This window comes from Takifugu flavidus, chromosome 21 (assembly GCF_003711565.1).
Source record: "Takifugu flavidus isolate HTHZ2018 chromosome 21, ASM371156v2, whole genome shotgun sequence".
NCBI classification, from domain to species: Eukaryota; Metazoa; Chordata; class Actinopteri; order Tetraodontiformes; family Tetraodontidae; genus Takifugu; species Takifugu flavidus.
In genome coordinates, this window is record NC_079540.1 from 11,402,257 (window position 1) to 11,419,595 (window position 17,339).

A 17,339-nucleotide genomic window follows, 5' to 3' on the forward strand; every position below is an offset into this window, starting at 1 on the left:
TCAGTGATGCTGATTCATACCAACGTCTGAGTCGGGTCTCAGTGGGCCCAGATGCAGGTTTGAACGTTAGCAGACATGCTATCAAGCTAAGTGGGCGGGGCCAGTGATCAACAGGCTTGGAACAGGGAGTTCACACCCTAAAGAATCTTCATCACAACCATTTAAAATCATCTGTTGATATTTGTTTACACTTCAAACAGAGTTATTTGCAGGCTCCGCCCCCCCAGAAACCATTGCCTGACCTCAGAACCAGCTCGAACCTCCTCTCAGGCGTCTCGAATCAGGTCCACAAAGGAACCCTCAAAGTTCAGAAGGACGAGTTCAGCTCCGCAGGAACCAGCGTCGATTCTAAACGGGAACTTTGAGCTGCAAATTCAGGTGCCTCGTTTTAAAGCTCACTTCAACGCTCTCGTCCTCACCCTGAGGACGACCTCACCCTGAGGACGACCTCACCCTTAGGACGACCTCACCCTGAGGACGACCTCAGGAGGAGCGTCCGTCCATTAGCTGCAGATGGAAACTTGTTTTCTGCCGTCTGAAAGGGATCAAGGCTGCGCGGAGCCGAGTTGATGTCTGAAGTGAAGCTCCAAGGTCGCTCTGGTGGAAGAACCAGAGGAACCAAGCGACCGTCCTCGTGTCTCCAGAGAGACCAGAGAGGATCCTGTCAGAAACCAGTGCAGAGACTGGGAGGGTGGGGTTGATGTTTTTACTGGTTCAAACCGATTTAAAACGAAGGAAACACTCAGAATTGACCAAGAGACACAGAGACTCCATCTGTGAGTCTTTGATGAAGGTTCAGAAGAGTCGCACCCATACCAATAAACCACCCCTCGTCCGTGCGGCCCATTGGCCCGGAGGCTAACGAAGGAGCACCGGGCTGCCCCCAGGTGGCCAAAAGAGGCTCTGCGTCAAAGGTGACACCTGGAACACGTCCCGTCTGGGGTTTAAAAATCAAAAAGCCGAGAAGCGGTTGTCGTGTCCCAGTGGCGAGGACGCCGCCAGCATCAGGACTGGGTGTTCGTGCGGGACGCTCTGTTGTTCGCTGCACGCTGAGAAGGTGACAGTTTAATTAGCAGTGTGCAGCACAGAGTGGGCGGAAGCTAACAGACTCTCGACGTCTGCATTTAGCCTCCGTGTCGTCCTCCCGCTCGCCGCGCTGGAGCCGCGCAGCAACTCGGCGTCCCGCGCTCCCACTCTCACGCTGGAAATGTTCCAGCGGCTTTCAGCTCAGCTCAGGTGGAAGTAAAGGAAGCCGTGACGTGGAGTCCTGGTCCCCCTCTGATCCGTCAGTTGTCAGGCTAGAGGCTAACTTACGCCTCTCCTCGTCCTGTTTGCTCTGGAACTTCTTCCCCAGCCTCCCACTCTGGAGGGCGCCCCCTAGAGGCCGAGCTGATCGGTATAGACGATCACACCTGAAGCTTCCGCCACCACATCCACAGTAAATGATTAAGGGGGTCTTGTCTGGGGGTCCTGGGGGGGGCGGGCGGCCTGTCTGGACCGTAGATCAGCCCTGACATCTCCCTCACCATCTAATCTCCGCTCAGATCAGCAGCATCAAATATTCACTTCGGCGTGAGCGGCTCTTTATGTGGAGACCTTTTATGTGTATTCCAGACTCCCGTCGGTTGGATCTGACCTTTCTATCGATCTCGTCCTGCTCCTTGGATGAAGGCCGGGGGCCGGGGGGAGTCCAGCAACCATTGTAAAGAGCGCGCCGCTCCACTTCCTGTCACACGTCTGAAAAACCCCACAACGATCGCCTGATTTATATTCCCGCTGTTTCCGCGGACGCCAGTCCAATAACGGCGGCGGCGTTAGCGTCAGCCGGGGGGGGAGGGGGTGGGGGTGATTTAGATCCGTGTTGGGTGGTGAGCAGGAGAGTGGAGCTGAGCTCGTCTCAACAGGACGGAGACAGGACACGAGTCCAGGTCTGGAGGTTTGTTCAGCTGGGAATGTGCGGAATCGCCCGGGAACTGTTGTGATCTAATCAGCCGGTTTCAGGGAGGTGAACCCACTGCAGGTTTCTGGGAGGGTTCTGCAGATCCAAGTGACCCAACAGTCAATAATTATCAGGCAGTCACAGTTTTTCCCATGAGTCTTTGCTCGGCGGGGGTCCCGACCTCCCCCCCGCTCAGACAGGAAGCTTCGTGTCCCTGTCAAGCTTCCTGTCCCTCACATTTAATCAAAGATTCAGGCTGACAGTCGCCGTCATCTCAGCAGAACCGTCATAAACGCCGCCGCCGCCCTTCAGCTCATTGTCTGGACTCACGTCACCCTGAAACTGAGAGGAGATTATTTCTGGAAGCTTCATGTGTCACATGACTCTGCAGCAGGAGGAACATGGGGGGGGGCAGCGGGGGAACCTCCGGGGCAACAGGAGACCAGGACGTAGTCTGGTGCTAACTGTTAATTAGCCTTGGTGGGTTTTCGGGGCTGCTCGATTATCAGGTCCAATTGCTTAATGGTCTTGGTCCTACTGAGACCTGACCTGCAATCTGGCCTCATTCGACCTGGGAGGGCAGTTAGGAGGGGCAGGTAGCCTACAGAACTCAGAGCAAAGCATCAAAGCTGAGAACATCAAAGACCACAGAGACCTGAGCCAGCAGCAGAACCAGCAGCAGAACCAGCAGCCCTGTGAGAGGATGTTCTGACTGGAGTTCAGGTCACATTTTAGACGATCCACCTGTGACCATATGGAGGACAGGACCATATGGAGGACAGGACCATATGGAGGACGGTATCCAGGGGCGACAGCAAACATGATACAGTTCTGATGTTTTGCTGCTCCTGGATATGGACCATCAAGACCTGAGGGCTGGGAGGGCCAGACCTTCTCTGTGGACCTTCTCTGTATCTACTGCAGGTCTGTCCGTCCCAGGGAGACGGTTCCCTCATCTGTGGTTCTCCTTCAGGTTTCCTAAAAGGGGTTCTAAGTGTTTCCTGATCCGGTTGGAGGGTCTCAGGACAGAAGATGAAGGACAGCTTGGAAGGTTCTCCAAGGCAAGAAAAAAGCCTTTTAGTGGGTCTGGAGGTGAAAGAACCCAAAAAATCAAATCCAGCAGCACTTTAGAGGAAGTGGGATCGAGATGACAGACTCGTCATAAACTGGACTTTGTTTCCTCCTGACGTTCAGCCGTAAAAATCTGCTGATTTTATAGCAAACAAACGTTCGGCCGCGAGCAGCTTTTACAATTTTCCACCCGTTTGGACAGACGAGAAGTGACAGGTCGGTTCGGCGCCTGACTCCGAGCTCTGATCTGAACGCTCAACGGCTCCTCAGTGGCCGTGCAGGGGGGAACCAGCAGGAAGCAGAATTTCCAGTCTCAACTCGTGGAAAATTTCCATCTTAAAGGTGGATGCTAACAATGCTAACAGCTGAAAACACCTGGGTTCTCCTCCTGCATGTGAAGGAGGGTGAGAGGAGCATCTGGCCTCTCGGGATTAGAACCAAACACAGCGGAAATCTGACTTTCACATGTTACTGACCCCAGTGAGATGAAGCTCAAATAAAGGTCGGCGCCCATCGAATGAGTTCCTCTTCAGGTTCCCGAAGATCCACGAAAGATCCAGGACCATGTCGAGGCGGAGGTCAAAGGTTGCAGCAGGCAGGGGGGTCCGAACGACGGGAGGTTCTGGGCTCGCTCGGAGCGACGGGCGGAAGAGAGTGTCAGAATAATAAAAGTCTGATGGAGCAGATGTCACCGCTGATCAACATGATCCCCATCCTGGAGGCGTCAGCGCTGCTGTCAGAAGACTCCGGTGTCCGTCGACACGTCTATGGCGGAGCTGCCGATGAAGCCAACGAGTCAACATTATCTGTTAAAGACGTGAGTTTCAGTAGTTACTGTGGAACTTCGGCTCCCTGCTGATTGGTCCCGGTGTCGGTCGGGGACGTCTGATTGGCTGAGACGCCGTCGAACCCTCATTGGTGGTCAGAAGCCTTCTGATGTGCAGTAAAGTTGGGAACCCACATTTAATCTGCATTAATCCGTTAATTAGAAAGGAGTGGAAAGATGATCTATTCCAGAAGGATAAAATCTAAAAATAGCTCGGTGGTGCGGAGACGAGGTGCGTTTGGGCACCAGACTCAGGAGCTGCTGAATAATTGAGTCTGAATTATTGATGATTTCAATTCCACGTCTTCAACGTTCGGCAGGACGGTTGTAGAGAAAACACGAGATTTAAAGAGACTTTGTGTACAAAATAAACATTCTTCCACAAGATCGTTGACAAATAATTCTAATTCAGAAGTTCTTTGGATCGGAGCAGGATGCTAGCTGCCGCGTTAGCTGCCGAGGTTTACGATCACAAACAGCCCAGATCAGAACCTGCCGATGATCTGATGAAGACTGTGATTCCTGATGGTGAAGAGAAGGTGAAGACCACCTGCCTTCACGTTCGTGACGAGACCATAAAATGCTGCTGCGCAGCTTTAGTTGGATATTGTAATCTGATTTCCTGTAATCTGATTACCAGACTTCAGTCTGACTGCACAGCATTGCTACTTCAAAGGTGAACGAAGGGAATGATTTCCTTTGTAGCATCAGATTATCGAGGTTCCTGGTCTCATTTCACGGTAACGTCTGAAAGTTCCTGCAGAATAAAACAGTTATTCCAGCTGCTGTTTGAAGATAAACCTCAAATCTCACCTGGGGTTCCTTTACAACCTCATGTACCAGACAAGCTCAATAAACCCCGTTTATGGTCAAATTAGCGCTGTGCTAACACACACGATACAGGAAAACATGCAATCCTCTTTGGTAAAATGCTTCAATATTTAAACAAAGCTCAAAGAAATGACCTCAACTGTCTGGTTGCCCTGGCGCTGTCTTTGTTCAGGCTAACGAGGCCTTTGATGTTTCTGGATTGATGGTATTGATTAGCGATTTAGCGGCGCAAGCGTATTCAGCTCACATAGCTCTACAAATGAGGCTGCTGGTGGGTGCTGATCGTCCTAGAGCTTGTACACAGGAGTGTGTGCTGAAGTGGTCGTCATGGTAATTTAAATGCCTGTTTGTCTCCGTGGAAACAGTCGTCACCTGTCGGTACATCTGTCCAGGTGAGCGTGGTCATCTGGCTGGAGTTCGTCTCTTAGAATTAGCTTTGAGCATTAATGTCAGGGATGGACATGACAGGAGTTACGCTAACGTATCGCCGCCCTCTGGTGGTTGGTCGCAGTAAAGGAATAAATTCTCCGTTGCTCCTGCGATTCGTTTTTAGCTGCATTGCTGGTTTAACAGTGAACCCACGACAAAAACCCAAAGTCGTTGTGTCGCTAACAAAAGAAAACTCGCCTCCTTGAGGCCACAGCGCCCCCTGTGGTGGCAGAATGTAGTGTCGTTTTTTAACGGACGTCCAGACTGACGGACGCCTGATTCCCTGTTTCCACGTTAATGCTCATTAACAGGTTTCAGAACAAACAGCAGCTGATTGGTCGTTCGGCAGACAACAATCCACTTTAGCTAAATTCACTTTGCTTTGTTTGACTAAACGATCCTCCGGAGGGAAATAAAAACGCTCCATTGATCCGTTTAAAGATGGATCCTTCCAGAAACGCAGGTAAACCACTAAAGAACCAAATAACCTTGGAGCTAAGAACCAACCAGTGACAGGAAGTGATGTCAGAACTTTATTTTAGATCTTTATAGTCTTCACGTGTTTGGATGTGTGATCAGGTGATCAGGTGATCAGGTTTAGATTCTGGGTCACCACCATCCTGGGTTATCTGGCACCGTTCTGTCCCCAACACTGACGAGCTTCACTGGATCTACTGGGACAAAAGGACTGGATCTACTGGGAGGGAAGGGACTGGATCTACTGGGAGGGATGGGACTGGATCTACTGGGAGGGAAGGGACTGGATCTACTGGGAGGGATGAGACTGGATCTACTGGGAGGGATGGGACTGGATCTACTGGGAGGGAAGGAGCTGCTCTTACTGGTGTAAAGCAGCTCTATTGTAACGGTAACATTTTTCATCCTAATTTATGGCGTCTGAACAACTAAAATTGCAGCAGATCGGGGGGGGGGGGGGAAGGGGGGTGTTGGGGTGTTGGGGGGGGGCTCTGTGGGAGGTGATGGTGGCAGTTTGACTCCTTCCAGAACATTAAAACGCATCTTTGGCTCCCACTCAGCCTTCACGTCTCTGCATGAATAATGAGGGCGGGGGTGATGGGGGGGTCATTAGTGCCACATTAATGCACCTGCGGGGGGGCAGGAAGCAGGAACAGACACTCAGACGTCGGCTTCACGCCGCTTTAACATCCTCAGGTGTTGCTCCACCCGCCCCTGGGCTCAGTCCTGGATGTGGAACTGTGTGTTGGGTCTGTTGGCCTCCAGCATCAGCTCGTACAGCTGCCCGACCTGCTCGTCCTGGAAGTGGCGCAGCTTCTCCTCCGTCAGGGCGGCGCCGAACTGCACCGAGCCCCCTCGCTTCTGGGCCGCGTCCAGCACCTGCGTCTGTAGGGTGTCCCTGTAGCCCTGCGGGGGGGGGGGGGGCAAAAATCAATAATATCATGGGAAGTCATTTTGAGCTGAGCCTGGTCACAGAATATAGTAGGAAAAAAACGTGATGAACGGGTCTGGACGGAGGCGATGTTAACACGGCAGGGTGCAAATGAAGTGAGAATTGATCGGGGGGGTGAGATGGGATGGGATGGGGGGGGCATGTCCAGATCAGCGCCCTGGCCCAAAGTTCTGGTGATCAACAAAGAGGCCAATCAGGACGTGAGGGAGACTCAGGATGAAGAAAGGGGCCAGAACACCAAAGGAGCTGGTCCGGAGGTGCCGCTGCCTCCCGTGCATCCAGACATTCCTGGTCTTAATCTTCCTAACAAACATCCCTCTTTCTCCCCCCCCGCAGCAGCTTCCTGGGCTGATGGAGACGATTTGTTAGCAGAGAATTCCCAGGGGGGCTCTGGAATAAATGGATTACAGCCCGACCACTCCAGGCCTGATCTCATTTCTGCTCTCGCTCCTCATCTGTCGCTGCTCTCCGGCAGACGGAGCAGAAGCGTTCCGAACGGAACCGGCGGTGGGGATGTTTCCACGCGTCACCTGTGGCAGCGCGGCACTCTCAGAACCATCAGCAACAGTGTTTGAAGCACCCCCACCCTGATTCTGGATCAGTTCAGCTGTGGTGGAGGCGGGGGGGGGGGGGGTTGAATGTCATGATCATGATCCACCCTACGAACTTTGTAAACTCTTGACTGTTCTTACAGATTTAAAAGCAACTTATTTCTTAGTTTGATCAATAATTCCAGTTAAAGACGGAACTACTTTATTGTCCGAGGCTCTTCCGCCCCCTCGTGGACACAAACGCCACTGCATCAGACTACCGTTCAACTTTTCTCAGTAATAATTTAAAAAATAAAGATTTGTAAAATTAAATAAATACACGAAAACATTGTTTGCTACGCTGACAGGACAGATGGGTCACGGACAATTCAATCAGGTATTTTAATGTTCGTTACTTTTACTGTAAATGTTTTTAATTTTAGACGAGCAAAATGTAAATTAATAGAAAGTACAAAAGCATTTCCGTGTAACAAAAAAACCTCAAATAAATAACCTTAAATTGCAAACTGACGTAGTTTAAATTTCTTTAGTATTAAACGTATTATTGTCATGATTTCACACATCAGGTTGTTACCTGAACTATAGTCAACATTCAAGGTAGTTTTCTCTGTCAACTGGACTGGGTTTCTTCTCTTGAAGACGTTTCGCCTTCTATCCAGAAGTTCCAGTCCAGTTGACAGAGAAAACTACCTTGGATACAATGACCTGGATGATTGAGAATCTACACAGATATAGTCAACATTTAAATATTTATTTGTCTGTGCTTTTGACACCGGAGTGATTCGTTTATGACATCTTCAAACCTACTTTAACGGTGGTGCTGATGTGGGAATAATAAAGGCGTAGTTTGTGACCGGGGCTGCTGAATAAAGCAGTTTTTACCTCCCACTCCTTCATGAAACTCTTCACTTCTTCGCTTGCTGCATTTTTGTGTCTCCTGAATTCGTCTTTGACGTATTGATCACCCAGAGCTTTTAAATCGATCGGCAGGAACCGGTGAAGAACCAGAATACGTTTATACAGCGACCGAACCTTGGAGACGTGAGCCGAGGTTGCCATGACAACGGTTAATCCGGGAGAAGACCCCGAAATGATGGAACTAAAGGTGAATAGTTCTGACGGTCACATCGGGGCTTCTTATTCAACACTTCTTCTTTGGTGAAATATCCGGGATCTCCGCTCGCTACCTGCAGCAGCGCCCCCTGCTGGAGCGGAATGACATTCACAGAATTTAAATGATTAATATTCACCTTTTTTAGTTTTACCACAAACATTGTTTTTCTGCTTTGGTTGGAAGATTTCTTATTTTATTTCCTTTAATATATCTTGAGTATTGGGAAGGCCAATTAAATTGAAAATGTTAGGGTCCTTTTAGCAGGGAAAAGTGTTTAATGATGACCCAAACACAAGTTAGAAGAATTATTGATTTTTTTATTAAACTCTCCATAATTAGGGAGAAATAGCCCCCATCAAATATCTCAGTCCTCAAATTAAACTGTCATTGAAATGTTTTTTAATCTGCAGGGTCCTAATTAAAGTCAGAACAAGCACAAAACGGCCAAAAGTTTGATATTTTAATCCAAATCTGGATGCGCTGATATGAGTGCATAACAGTTCACACATCTAAACATCAACATCACATCTGAACAGACTGACGATAAAATCTGCATTATTTCTGCATCCAAACAGCAGACAAACATAAAAAGGCTGCAGCAGGTTCTAAAAGCTACTATAACTATAAAAGAAAAGTGTACATCTCTGTCATTTGTGTCACCATGCAGGATAAAATGTATTTAAAAGCGGTGCCTAAATCCAACACTTGACTAATTTCAAAGAGCATTTTTATATTCATTTCAGCATCCACAGACAAACATCATTCAGTACACTGTGCACCAACTTCCTGGCTGGGTGTTTTCCTTCCTCAATTTCATGTGGCTGCATGTAAAAACGCATAAACATGGAATATTCAGCAGAATTCAGGAAAAAAGAAACCAAAGTAAAAAAAAATCCCACCTCCAAAAAATAAAAATACTGCTCTATTTTAATATATGGCTTTATCCCCCTCCGGTCTAAACCTTCGCTCCTCATCTGGGGTAGAAAGAAGTGAGACTTTAAAGTGTTATTGCACTTTTTTGGTTCAGTGTGAAGATTCTGACACGACAGTTTAGTTACTGAGGATGGAAACAGCTGTTGGGCTTCCACATCCGCAGGTCCAGAAGAATCTGGTTCAGCTTGTTCATCCACAGATTCCGTTCGTCCTTCGTGTCGGCACTCAGCCAGTTTCTGCACAGGCACACAAACATTTACGAGACATTCATCCCGCGCGAGGGCTCACCTGTGTGTTGCTACAGGACACTCACTTGGTGACACACAAGGTGTTCTGACACTGGGTGACCAGCGTCTCCTTGTCGTCCTCCCTCTGAGGTCGGACTGTAATCAGCTCCAGGGTGTTGGGCCGAGCGCAGAACTCTCGGTTCACTGGTCCCACCTGCTTACTGGTGCAGTTGGCCAGGTTGATGCGTCCAATGGGGTTCTGACACCAAGAAGAAAAAACAGGATGTAAAATGACAAGCCCGACACAAACGTGCCGTTTTTGTGCTTTACCTTCCGCTCCTCGTCGTCAGGATACTTCCAGTAGGAGATGCAGTAGCCAGACAGGACGCACCACCGTCGGTGCCACGCCCCAAACCCGCTCACGTCCTCAAACATGTTCTGAAAGAAGACAAGACGTCAGCTCCACGCCAGCGTGGTCATTGGTTACTCTGCTGTGTCGTCACTCACCAGAAAGCCCCTCTGCTCCACCCTGGAACCCACCTCACACTGCAGCTGCAGGTAGATGTGACCTTCTAGAGGACACAAGAACGGGACCTGCAGGACAAACACACATTTGTCCAATCCCAGCAGAAAGCACAACTGATGGGCATGTGATCTTTGTGTGACGTATAGATCCCATAGACAAAGTAGCAAACAGGTGAGAGCTCAGAACACACACACGTTTTTGACAGTTTTGGCTTCCATACCTTCTCCAGAGAAAATTTGTTTTTGCCGATGGACTCCAGGGTGAGTTTGTGGGAGCCGACCAGCACAAAGTTACTGGTACGAACGGCGTTGGGGCCTCCAGGACTCGCCACCACTACGGATGAGAGGATTAGCGGTGCCATATTGCATACATCAGTTATACGCCTCTATTATATACATCTGTCATAAGCATCACATTCACAAAGGCAGAGGTCCGAATTCAGAGTTTAACATGTATTTTATAAAACCAGACCAGGGGAGATAAACTGAGGGATTCTTGAGGTTTAACTTTCAAACGTTAAAGTGATAAGATTCACAGTTGAAGGATCACTACTGACATCTGGATGTATCTCACATCCTCCTCATACCTGGAGTCTGGACGCTTTTCTGCAAAATAAGAGGGAAAAAATGATTTAATAACAGTTCAGAGGTTTAAAAAGATCTTAAAGATGTAGAAAGTTTAATGTGAACTACTCACAGAGATGGCCAGAAATCTCTTCGGGGTGATGGCCTGAAAATAAAAACATTGGATTTAAAAAAAAATGGAGGGCAAAAAAAAAAAAAGAAAAACCCAAACAGAACCCACAAGATTAAAAAGTTGAGGAACCACCGTGCTGCCAGCGCATGAAAACCCACCAAACATGTGAGGATTTATTACAGATGGTTCATACCGACATACACAAATCATGGGCCTCATAAATCTGCTGCCAAATCATCTGCGCACACACACACACACACACATTAAAACACACGCCGTCCTCTTCTGGCAGTGTTCTACTCTCTTAATTCACCTTTGACTTGTTGGGTTTCTTCTTCTTGTCACTGCAAATTTCTCGTTTCTGCACCTGCAGATCAGACACCACCAAAGAAAAGAAAAATATTGATTTAACAGGAAATTTGTTTTCATGCAAGTGGATGAGAGACAATGTTGAACTATTAAAACTAATAAAATTCAAAAGTTTTAAAATGAGGAATAAACTGACCAGCCCATAAACCTCCAGATCAACTTCAAAGTTGCTAGAAACATCAGACCTGAAAGTAAAGAAGAGTCAGACGTCAGAACAGTGATGAAGAGCAGATGTCAGGTGACACCAGATCTGGCAACCTGCAGAGCAGCGGTGACACAACACGCCGTGCTCCGCCCACTCTACAGGTGACACCCCTGGTGCAGGTGGGTGGAGGAGGAGCGACTCACAAAGTGAACTTGGTGGGGAAAGTCAGCGTGTCGCCGCTGAGGCCGCGGTGGGTGCTGGCCAACGGGGTGGCCACCATGTTCTGTGCTCCGGCACGAATGATGATGAAGAACGAGTGTTTGGTGGCTTCTGAAATGACCAGAGTGTAATTAATAGTCTATTAACGCCAGACTGCCATTAATAATCATATTAAAGCCATTGTTTATAAGCCACTAGGGTGTTTTTCCACCTGGTTTGTTGGCTGTAGAACAGACAAAGTCGGCCTTCAGAGGCAGCCGCAGCTCCTTCAGACTGATGGAACCTTTGGACGCAGACACGTTGGCAGAGTCTGGAGCTGCAGGGGTTCTTGTGGGAGTTGTCAGTTCTCCTTTCAGACGGTCCAGCTCCACCATCAGTGCCTCCCTCCTGGCAGCTACGCGAGAAGGTCAGAGGTCAGATTTACGGCGAGGCTCAATCCAGGCAAACACATGATTGAGAACAATGAAACAGAAAGGAGGATTGTCAGACTCACTCGCCACCAGCAGCAGCCTCTGAGCTTCGGCCTCCACCTGAGAACCTTTCCCGTGTTCTTCATCCGTGCAGCAGTTGAGCGCCTGACTGGCTTGATGAATAACCGTCTGCTGCAGGTTCATCTCGCTGGTCACGACCTGCAGAAACGACACGGTCAGGACATCTGCTCCTCACAGTTCTGAAGGAACTTAATGTCTGGAGCCCAAACCTTCATCTTTTGCCTGATGCTGAAGACACTGGTTCCTTTGGGTTCTTCTGCTCTCTGACAGACGTTCTCCTTTCTCACAATCACTTGTTTCACGCTAGGTCGTTCCATTTCCTTCAGGCGGGTGGATCGGTACGCATCAACGCTAACACCACCAACGAAACGAGACAATTATAAAACTTATAACAATATTTTTTCCCACCAAATCACCATAAGGCGGCACTGTGACCTCTCAGAACGAGATGGAAGCTGTAAACCTCTGAGCTGCCCAGCCAGGTAACTAAAGGAACTGTGTGGTGGTGGTTCTATGGAAGCCTGACCTTTTCAAACACCCTGAAAGACACATGGGACTGAAGAAAATCACACCTGTATGGAAGCTTGTGATCTTCCTCCTGGATGTCGATGTAGTCTGAGGAGGCATACAGCAGGATTTCGGTTCTCTGGAGGCTGTCAGCTGAGGAGACGCTCTCTGGAGTGTTGCTCTTAATGAGGAACGAGCTGGCTGGAGTCGAAGTCTGTTAAAAAAAAAACACAGTGTTGCTGACAGGAACAGGAAGAACGTGTGTTGTGTGGCGTGGTAACGCGTTGCACCCACCATCATCCTCCTCTCTGGACTCTTTACCACAGCAGCTACCGTCTCTGCCAGAGGAGTGAGGAGAGACATGGAGGAGATATTCAGAGCATCTTCCTCCTCTTGCTCCTCCTCATCCCCCTGGTCTTCACTCTGCTCCAGGATCCCTTCAAAAAGCCCGTTGATGACATCAGAATTGATGGATTGGTCCACGTTCATCTCTATCTCCTTGACCTCCTCATGTTGCTCAGTGCTCCCTTCAGTTTGCTGGTCTTCAACAACCACCTTCCGAGGACTGGATGTTGAGGCTGGAGGTGAAGCCATCAACCCGAGACCTGAACCAAAGGGGTTTTGCTGATAAGGTAAATGTTTTTAAAAAGAAACCAGGGCATCAGCAGAACATTGAACCCCACCTGATGGAGAACACTTCCTGGGTGCTTTGGTGTTCTCGGTTGAAGGTGGGGTGGGTTCATCTTCTGGCTCCAATGATGCACTTTCCTGAACATCCGACTCCTAAAACAACATTTTACAGTCACGTAACTGGAGAAATACCGATGAGTAGCTTCCTGTCCCATTAGATGGCTGGTGGCAGACCTTGACATCTGGGACTTTGTTGGCTTCTGCTGCCACCTCTTTGGTTTTCCACATGTTGTTCCCCTTCTGAAAGCGGTTTCGTATCTGAGCCAGCTCAGCCTCTCGCTCCTGAAAGGGCACCAGATGTCATTATTGTGATAAAAGCCCAGCACGGGGGCAGTAACATCAGCCTACCATCTTCTGTCTCTGAGTCAGATCAGCTGTGGTCGTGTTGGCAACCTGGGCCGCTCTGAAGCGCTCCTGCATTAATCTGCTGTTTGGTGTGACAGCTGATGGAGCCACACTGGGGACCTTGGCGTGGTCAGCGCCCCCTGCTGGGGTGTTCGGGTGGCTGCGCTCCTGGCACCGCTCTCCAAAACGCTCCAGAAAGGTTTTCACACCTGTAAAAAGAGAAAAGAAACTTAACCTTCCACATAATGTGAAGGGCACAGAGAAGGTTTTCAACAATCTAACTGCTTTTGTGCAACCACTCACCAGGAGCTCCGGGTGTCTTATCCTGGGAGGTGCTCGCAGTGGTGGGTTTGGCACGAAGTTCAGGCTTCTGGGGGTTGGAGGTGGAGAGCGGAGCCTTGGAGAGGACTGGATTTTTCAGGGGATTCTGAGGCACCAATGGGTCAGCCTTCTGAGGACTGGAGAAGGCTGTTCCCTGGACGGAGCTCTTCTGAGGACTGTTGACTGCTGCTCCCTGGACGGAGCTCTTCTGAGGACTGTTGACTGCTGCTCCCTGAATGGAGCTCTTCTGAGGACTGGAGAAGGTTGTTCCTTGAATGGAGCTCTTCTGAGGACTGTTGACTGCTGCTCCCTGAATGGAGCTCTTCTGAGGACTGGAGAAGGTTGTTCCTTGAATGGAGCTCTTCTGAGGACTGGAGACAGCTGCTCCCTGGATGGAGCTCTTCTGAGCTGGCCTGGTTACAGGAGCCTCACTCTTTTGAGTACTTGGGAGAACGACACGGCTCGACTTTAATGGAGAATATGCAGCCTGGTGAAAGATACAAAAACAGAATTTTAAATACATTTGGTGTAGCTTTTTAAGGTTTACAGTCACATAATCTTCTTTGCAATTTCTTTAAAAAAATTAATTAATTGATAATAATAAAATTGAATAATTGCTGTTCAGTTCTTGGCCGAGTACTGAATGACCACACTTGAGTATCACCTGTGTTTGAATTAGATTAAAATTAAGTTAAACTGGTTCCTTGGGCTGAACCTACCTGATTGGAGACGGTCTTGCTGGTGGCTGCAGCATCTCTGACTCCCGCCTTTGGAACAGTTTTACTTGGTACTTCTTTGGCTGCAGGAACGTGACTGTGACTCAGGTCATCTTCCCAGGATCCGATGGTGGCAGCGAGGTGGGCCAGTCTGCCTCTCCTGCCCACCGGTGTTCCAGAGGAGGAGGTGGTGGTGGTGTGGGAAGGGGTAGGTGGGGCCTCGGCTTGTCTTTTTAATAGGGACATGGGAGTGTAGTCTGGAACTGCATCAGACGTATCTAAAACAGGAAACACACAGGTTTGGATGGTGATTGTGGACAGATGGACAACCCTACAAATGTGAAGTCAGATAAACAATCTCACCGCCAGCCCCCCAACACTTCCTCTGCTCCGCCAGCATCTGCAGACGAGACTTCATCCCAGCGGTAGATGGAGTCTGTTCTGCCACCACAGTCTCTGCTGCTCTGCTGCGTAGAGCCTCCGAAGCATCAGCCGCAACCATCCTCTCCGGCTCTGGATGGGGCTGGACAGCAGGCTGGATGTCCACCTTCTCCATGGAGGAGGCAGATCTGATGCTAGCGGGACCGACAGGGGGTTTTCTCTCTGTCGGAGGATCTGATAACTTAGGGGCTCCAGATCGCGCCATCGCGGGCTCCTGGTTCTCCTCACCAGCTGCAGCTGGAACATTTTCCTCTGAGCACTTGCGCTTGTTAGGAGACGGCTTGGTGGACACCTGTGGAACTGTGGTGAGGAAGCGACGAGATGATCATTAACCGAACATCTCTACGTACAGCAAAACAAAGGTGTTTCCTACCTTTATCAACGGCAGACTCGCCGATCAGACTGTTGGTGTCCGTCAGCGGCCTTTTTGCCACCTGTCTGTTTGCAGCATTTGGTCGCTCTGCCATCTTCTTCTGCAGGTTTTCCCTACGAGCCCGAGTTCGCTCTAAAAGTTTCTGGTGTGACCAAGAACAATAATGTATCACTGGACTAATCCAGACTTTTCAGAAACAACCCACATTCCAAGTTGGTGTTTCTGATGTGCAGGATCATCTTTTCCTGCTGGTAAATATTGTGACGGGTTTGGATGCAGCATGTTTTATGATTCTACAGGTCGCCTCAATGGTGTGTGTCTCATCCATCACATCCACGAGCAGCCCTGGGTGAACACAAAGCTGTGCAACAGAGCCCACCACACACTTTCTATAATAGACATTCAAAGCAACCCTTCCGCTTTTAATAACGTCCGTGCTTCCTTCCCATGTGATGGGTCCCTCCCTCTATGCTGACAAGTCAGCTCCAACACATTCCTGCAGCTGAACTTCAGTGCCTGCACAGCTCCTCGGAGCAGTGTGGAAAACCTGATGTCACATTCAGCGTCAACATTCCTTCAGAATGAGCCACTCCTGCTGGTTCTGGATTTGAATTTCTAAACCGCTGCAGCTCTGGTGTGCACAGGGAAAAGAGCGTTGGACATTTTCCAATGCTGACACATTCCACTGCCTTACATGGCTACAAGGCTGTTTAGTACATTTATACTGCTGTGAAAAGCCCTTTACAATAATATAGACTGATTAGGACTACATGTAACTGGGGTGGGACCGCCTTTCCTCGAACATTATTCTAGGTTTAGTATCTAAAATTGACTTTTTGTTCCATTGATATGATTCTGACTTGTCAATAGAAAATACATTAATTCTCCCATCATGTTTATCATGTGAGTGTAAGTATCAGAAAAGACGAAAGACTTACAGAACTTTAAAAGATGAGAAGGGTTATTTCTGTGTTTTGGTTGAACTATCAGGATTATATTGCTGCATAACAATCTGGTCGTCCAACAGGACTAAAGCTCCAAAAAGATGATTTCTCTCGAAAGACCAGTTTGGGTCTTACTGGTTTTCTGACATCTGACAAAAGGAGCACGTGATATGTCGAGGTGTTACTAAACTTTCTATATATTATTCTATATATGTCCATTATGGACTTTTTGAAGACTCGAGGCCGTCTTTCTGGCGTATCTAACATAATTATAGAAGCTAAAGTTACAGTTCAGTAGCTAAAAGTGATCAGAAACTATTTAGAAGAAGACGTACTTGATGCTATGGGAGGGTAGCTTAACGGATAACGTTAAAATAGTGAAAGTTAGCCTACATACCTCGGTAAATGGATCCATTTTAGACACTTATTCTTCTGCCGCTGATATCTGAATACAGGTATTGTACACTTCTGTGTGTACACAGACCGGGCGTAAATCGACCGAACAGCTCCCTTCTTCTCTTTTTTTGTCTCTGCACTAAAGAACTGACGTTCAAATTTGAATTTCCGCGCTGCGTTACTGCGCAGACTCCAACCGCGGGGCAGCCAATCAGAATCCCGCTATTATTGCTGCTTTTCTCCGCCAATTAGGTGAGAGCTTGCAGGGGCATGGAGCCGTCACTTTACGACAAACGGCCGCCCGACTCAGAAACTGTAAACACAGCTTTTACAATGAATCAACTGTGTTCAAATGTTCGGGGAAAAAGTTCACAGTGACAAAGAGCTGATTGATGGTCTGTATATTTGCATCTGCTGAAGCACTGCGAGTAAAATCTGGACAACCAATTTTAGTTTTGATTGACATACTCCAGGCATTTATTTAAGCAGCTGATGAAGCTAAAATGCCCCATAAATTTTAGGGCTGCTGCAAACCAGTCCATTATTCTCAATATAGTTCAAAAAGCTATAAGTTCTCAATTATGAATCTTTTAAAAAAAATTCGTTCCATTAACTATCAGTCCACTGCTGCTTGAAGAAATGATCAAACTTGGGATTCCATAGAAAAAGAAAAATACCCATAAAAGTGCCGCACATGCACATGAAACGTCGTTTATGGGAATTTTAAAAGAACTTCATTTCCCATGAACACCAATGAAACCATGGAAACAGCTGACGTCGGGATACGTACAGCTTTCCAGAGCACTAATG

General features: G+C 48.3%; 2 protein-coding genes across 2 annotated transcripts; both read right to left on the reverse strand.

Moving 5' to 3' along the window:
* Positions 1-5,616: 5,616 nt before the first annotated feature.
* Positions 5,617-8,240, reverse strand: sdhaf3 (succinate dehydrogenase complex assembly factor 3). Its single transcript, XM_057021107.1, has 2 exons — positions 7,959-8,240; positions 5,617-6,479 (listed from the first exon to the last, which is right to left on the reverse strand). Exons 1-2 carry the CDS (start codon positions 8,133-8,135, stop codon positions 6,294-6,296), a joined length of 363 nt encoding a protein of 120 aa, XP_056877087.1. The 5' UTR covers positions 8,136-8,240; the 3' UTR covers positions 5,617-6,293.
* A 397-nt stretch (positions 8,241-8,637) lies between these two features.
* On the reverse strand, positions 8,638-16,688 carry anln (anillin, actin binding protein). Its single transcript, XM_057020986.1, has 23 exons — positions 16,531-16,688; positions 15,190-15,331; positions 14,739-15,116; positions 14,379-14,653; positions 13,642-14,146; positions 13,342-13,547; positions 13,168-13,275; positions 12,987-13,086; positions 12,598-12,908; positions 12,369-12,517; positions 12,006-12,147; positions 11,799-11,934; positions 11,517-11,699; positions 11,290-11,416; positions 11,078-11,126; positions 10,886-10,939; positions 10,573-10,605; positions 10,463-10,481; positions 10,097-10,209; positions 9,858-9,944; positions 9,681-9,788; positions 9,437-9,609; positions 8,638-9,359 (listed from the first exon to the last, which is right to left on the reverse strand). The coding sequence occupies exons 1-23, from the start codon at positions 16,546-16,548 to the stop codon at positions 9,245-9,247; spliced, it is 3,531 nt and encodes a 1,176-aa protein (XP_056876966.1). The 5' UTR covers positions 16,549-16,688; the 3' UTR covers positions 8,638-9,244.
* Between the last annotated feature and the right edge of the window lie 651 nt (positions 16,689-17,339).

Bases quoted from the DNA above. Each gene is read 5' to 3' on its own strand.
- sdhaf3 (XM_057021107.1), bottom strand. From the start codon at position 8,135: ATGGCAACCTCGGCTCACGTCTCCAAGGTTCGGTCGCTGTATAAACGT. The intron at 6,480-7,958 runs GTAAAAACTGCT...CCCCCCCCGCAG, and splicing joins GTTTCATGAAGGAGTGGGAG to GGCTACAGGGACACCCTACA.
- anln (XM_057020986.1), bottom strand. The intron at 12,909-12,986 runs GTGGGGTTCAAT...CCTTTGGTTCAG, and splicing joins CAGGAAGTGTTCTCCATCAG to GTCTCGGGTTGATGGCTTCA. The intron at 10,606-10,885 runs GTGAATTAAGAG...TTTTATTTTCAG, and splicing joins AGAAACCCAACAAGTCAAAG to GCCATCACCCCGAAGAGATT.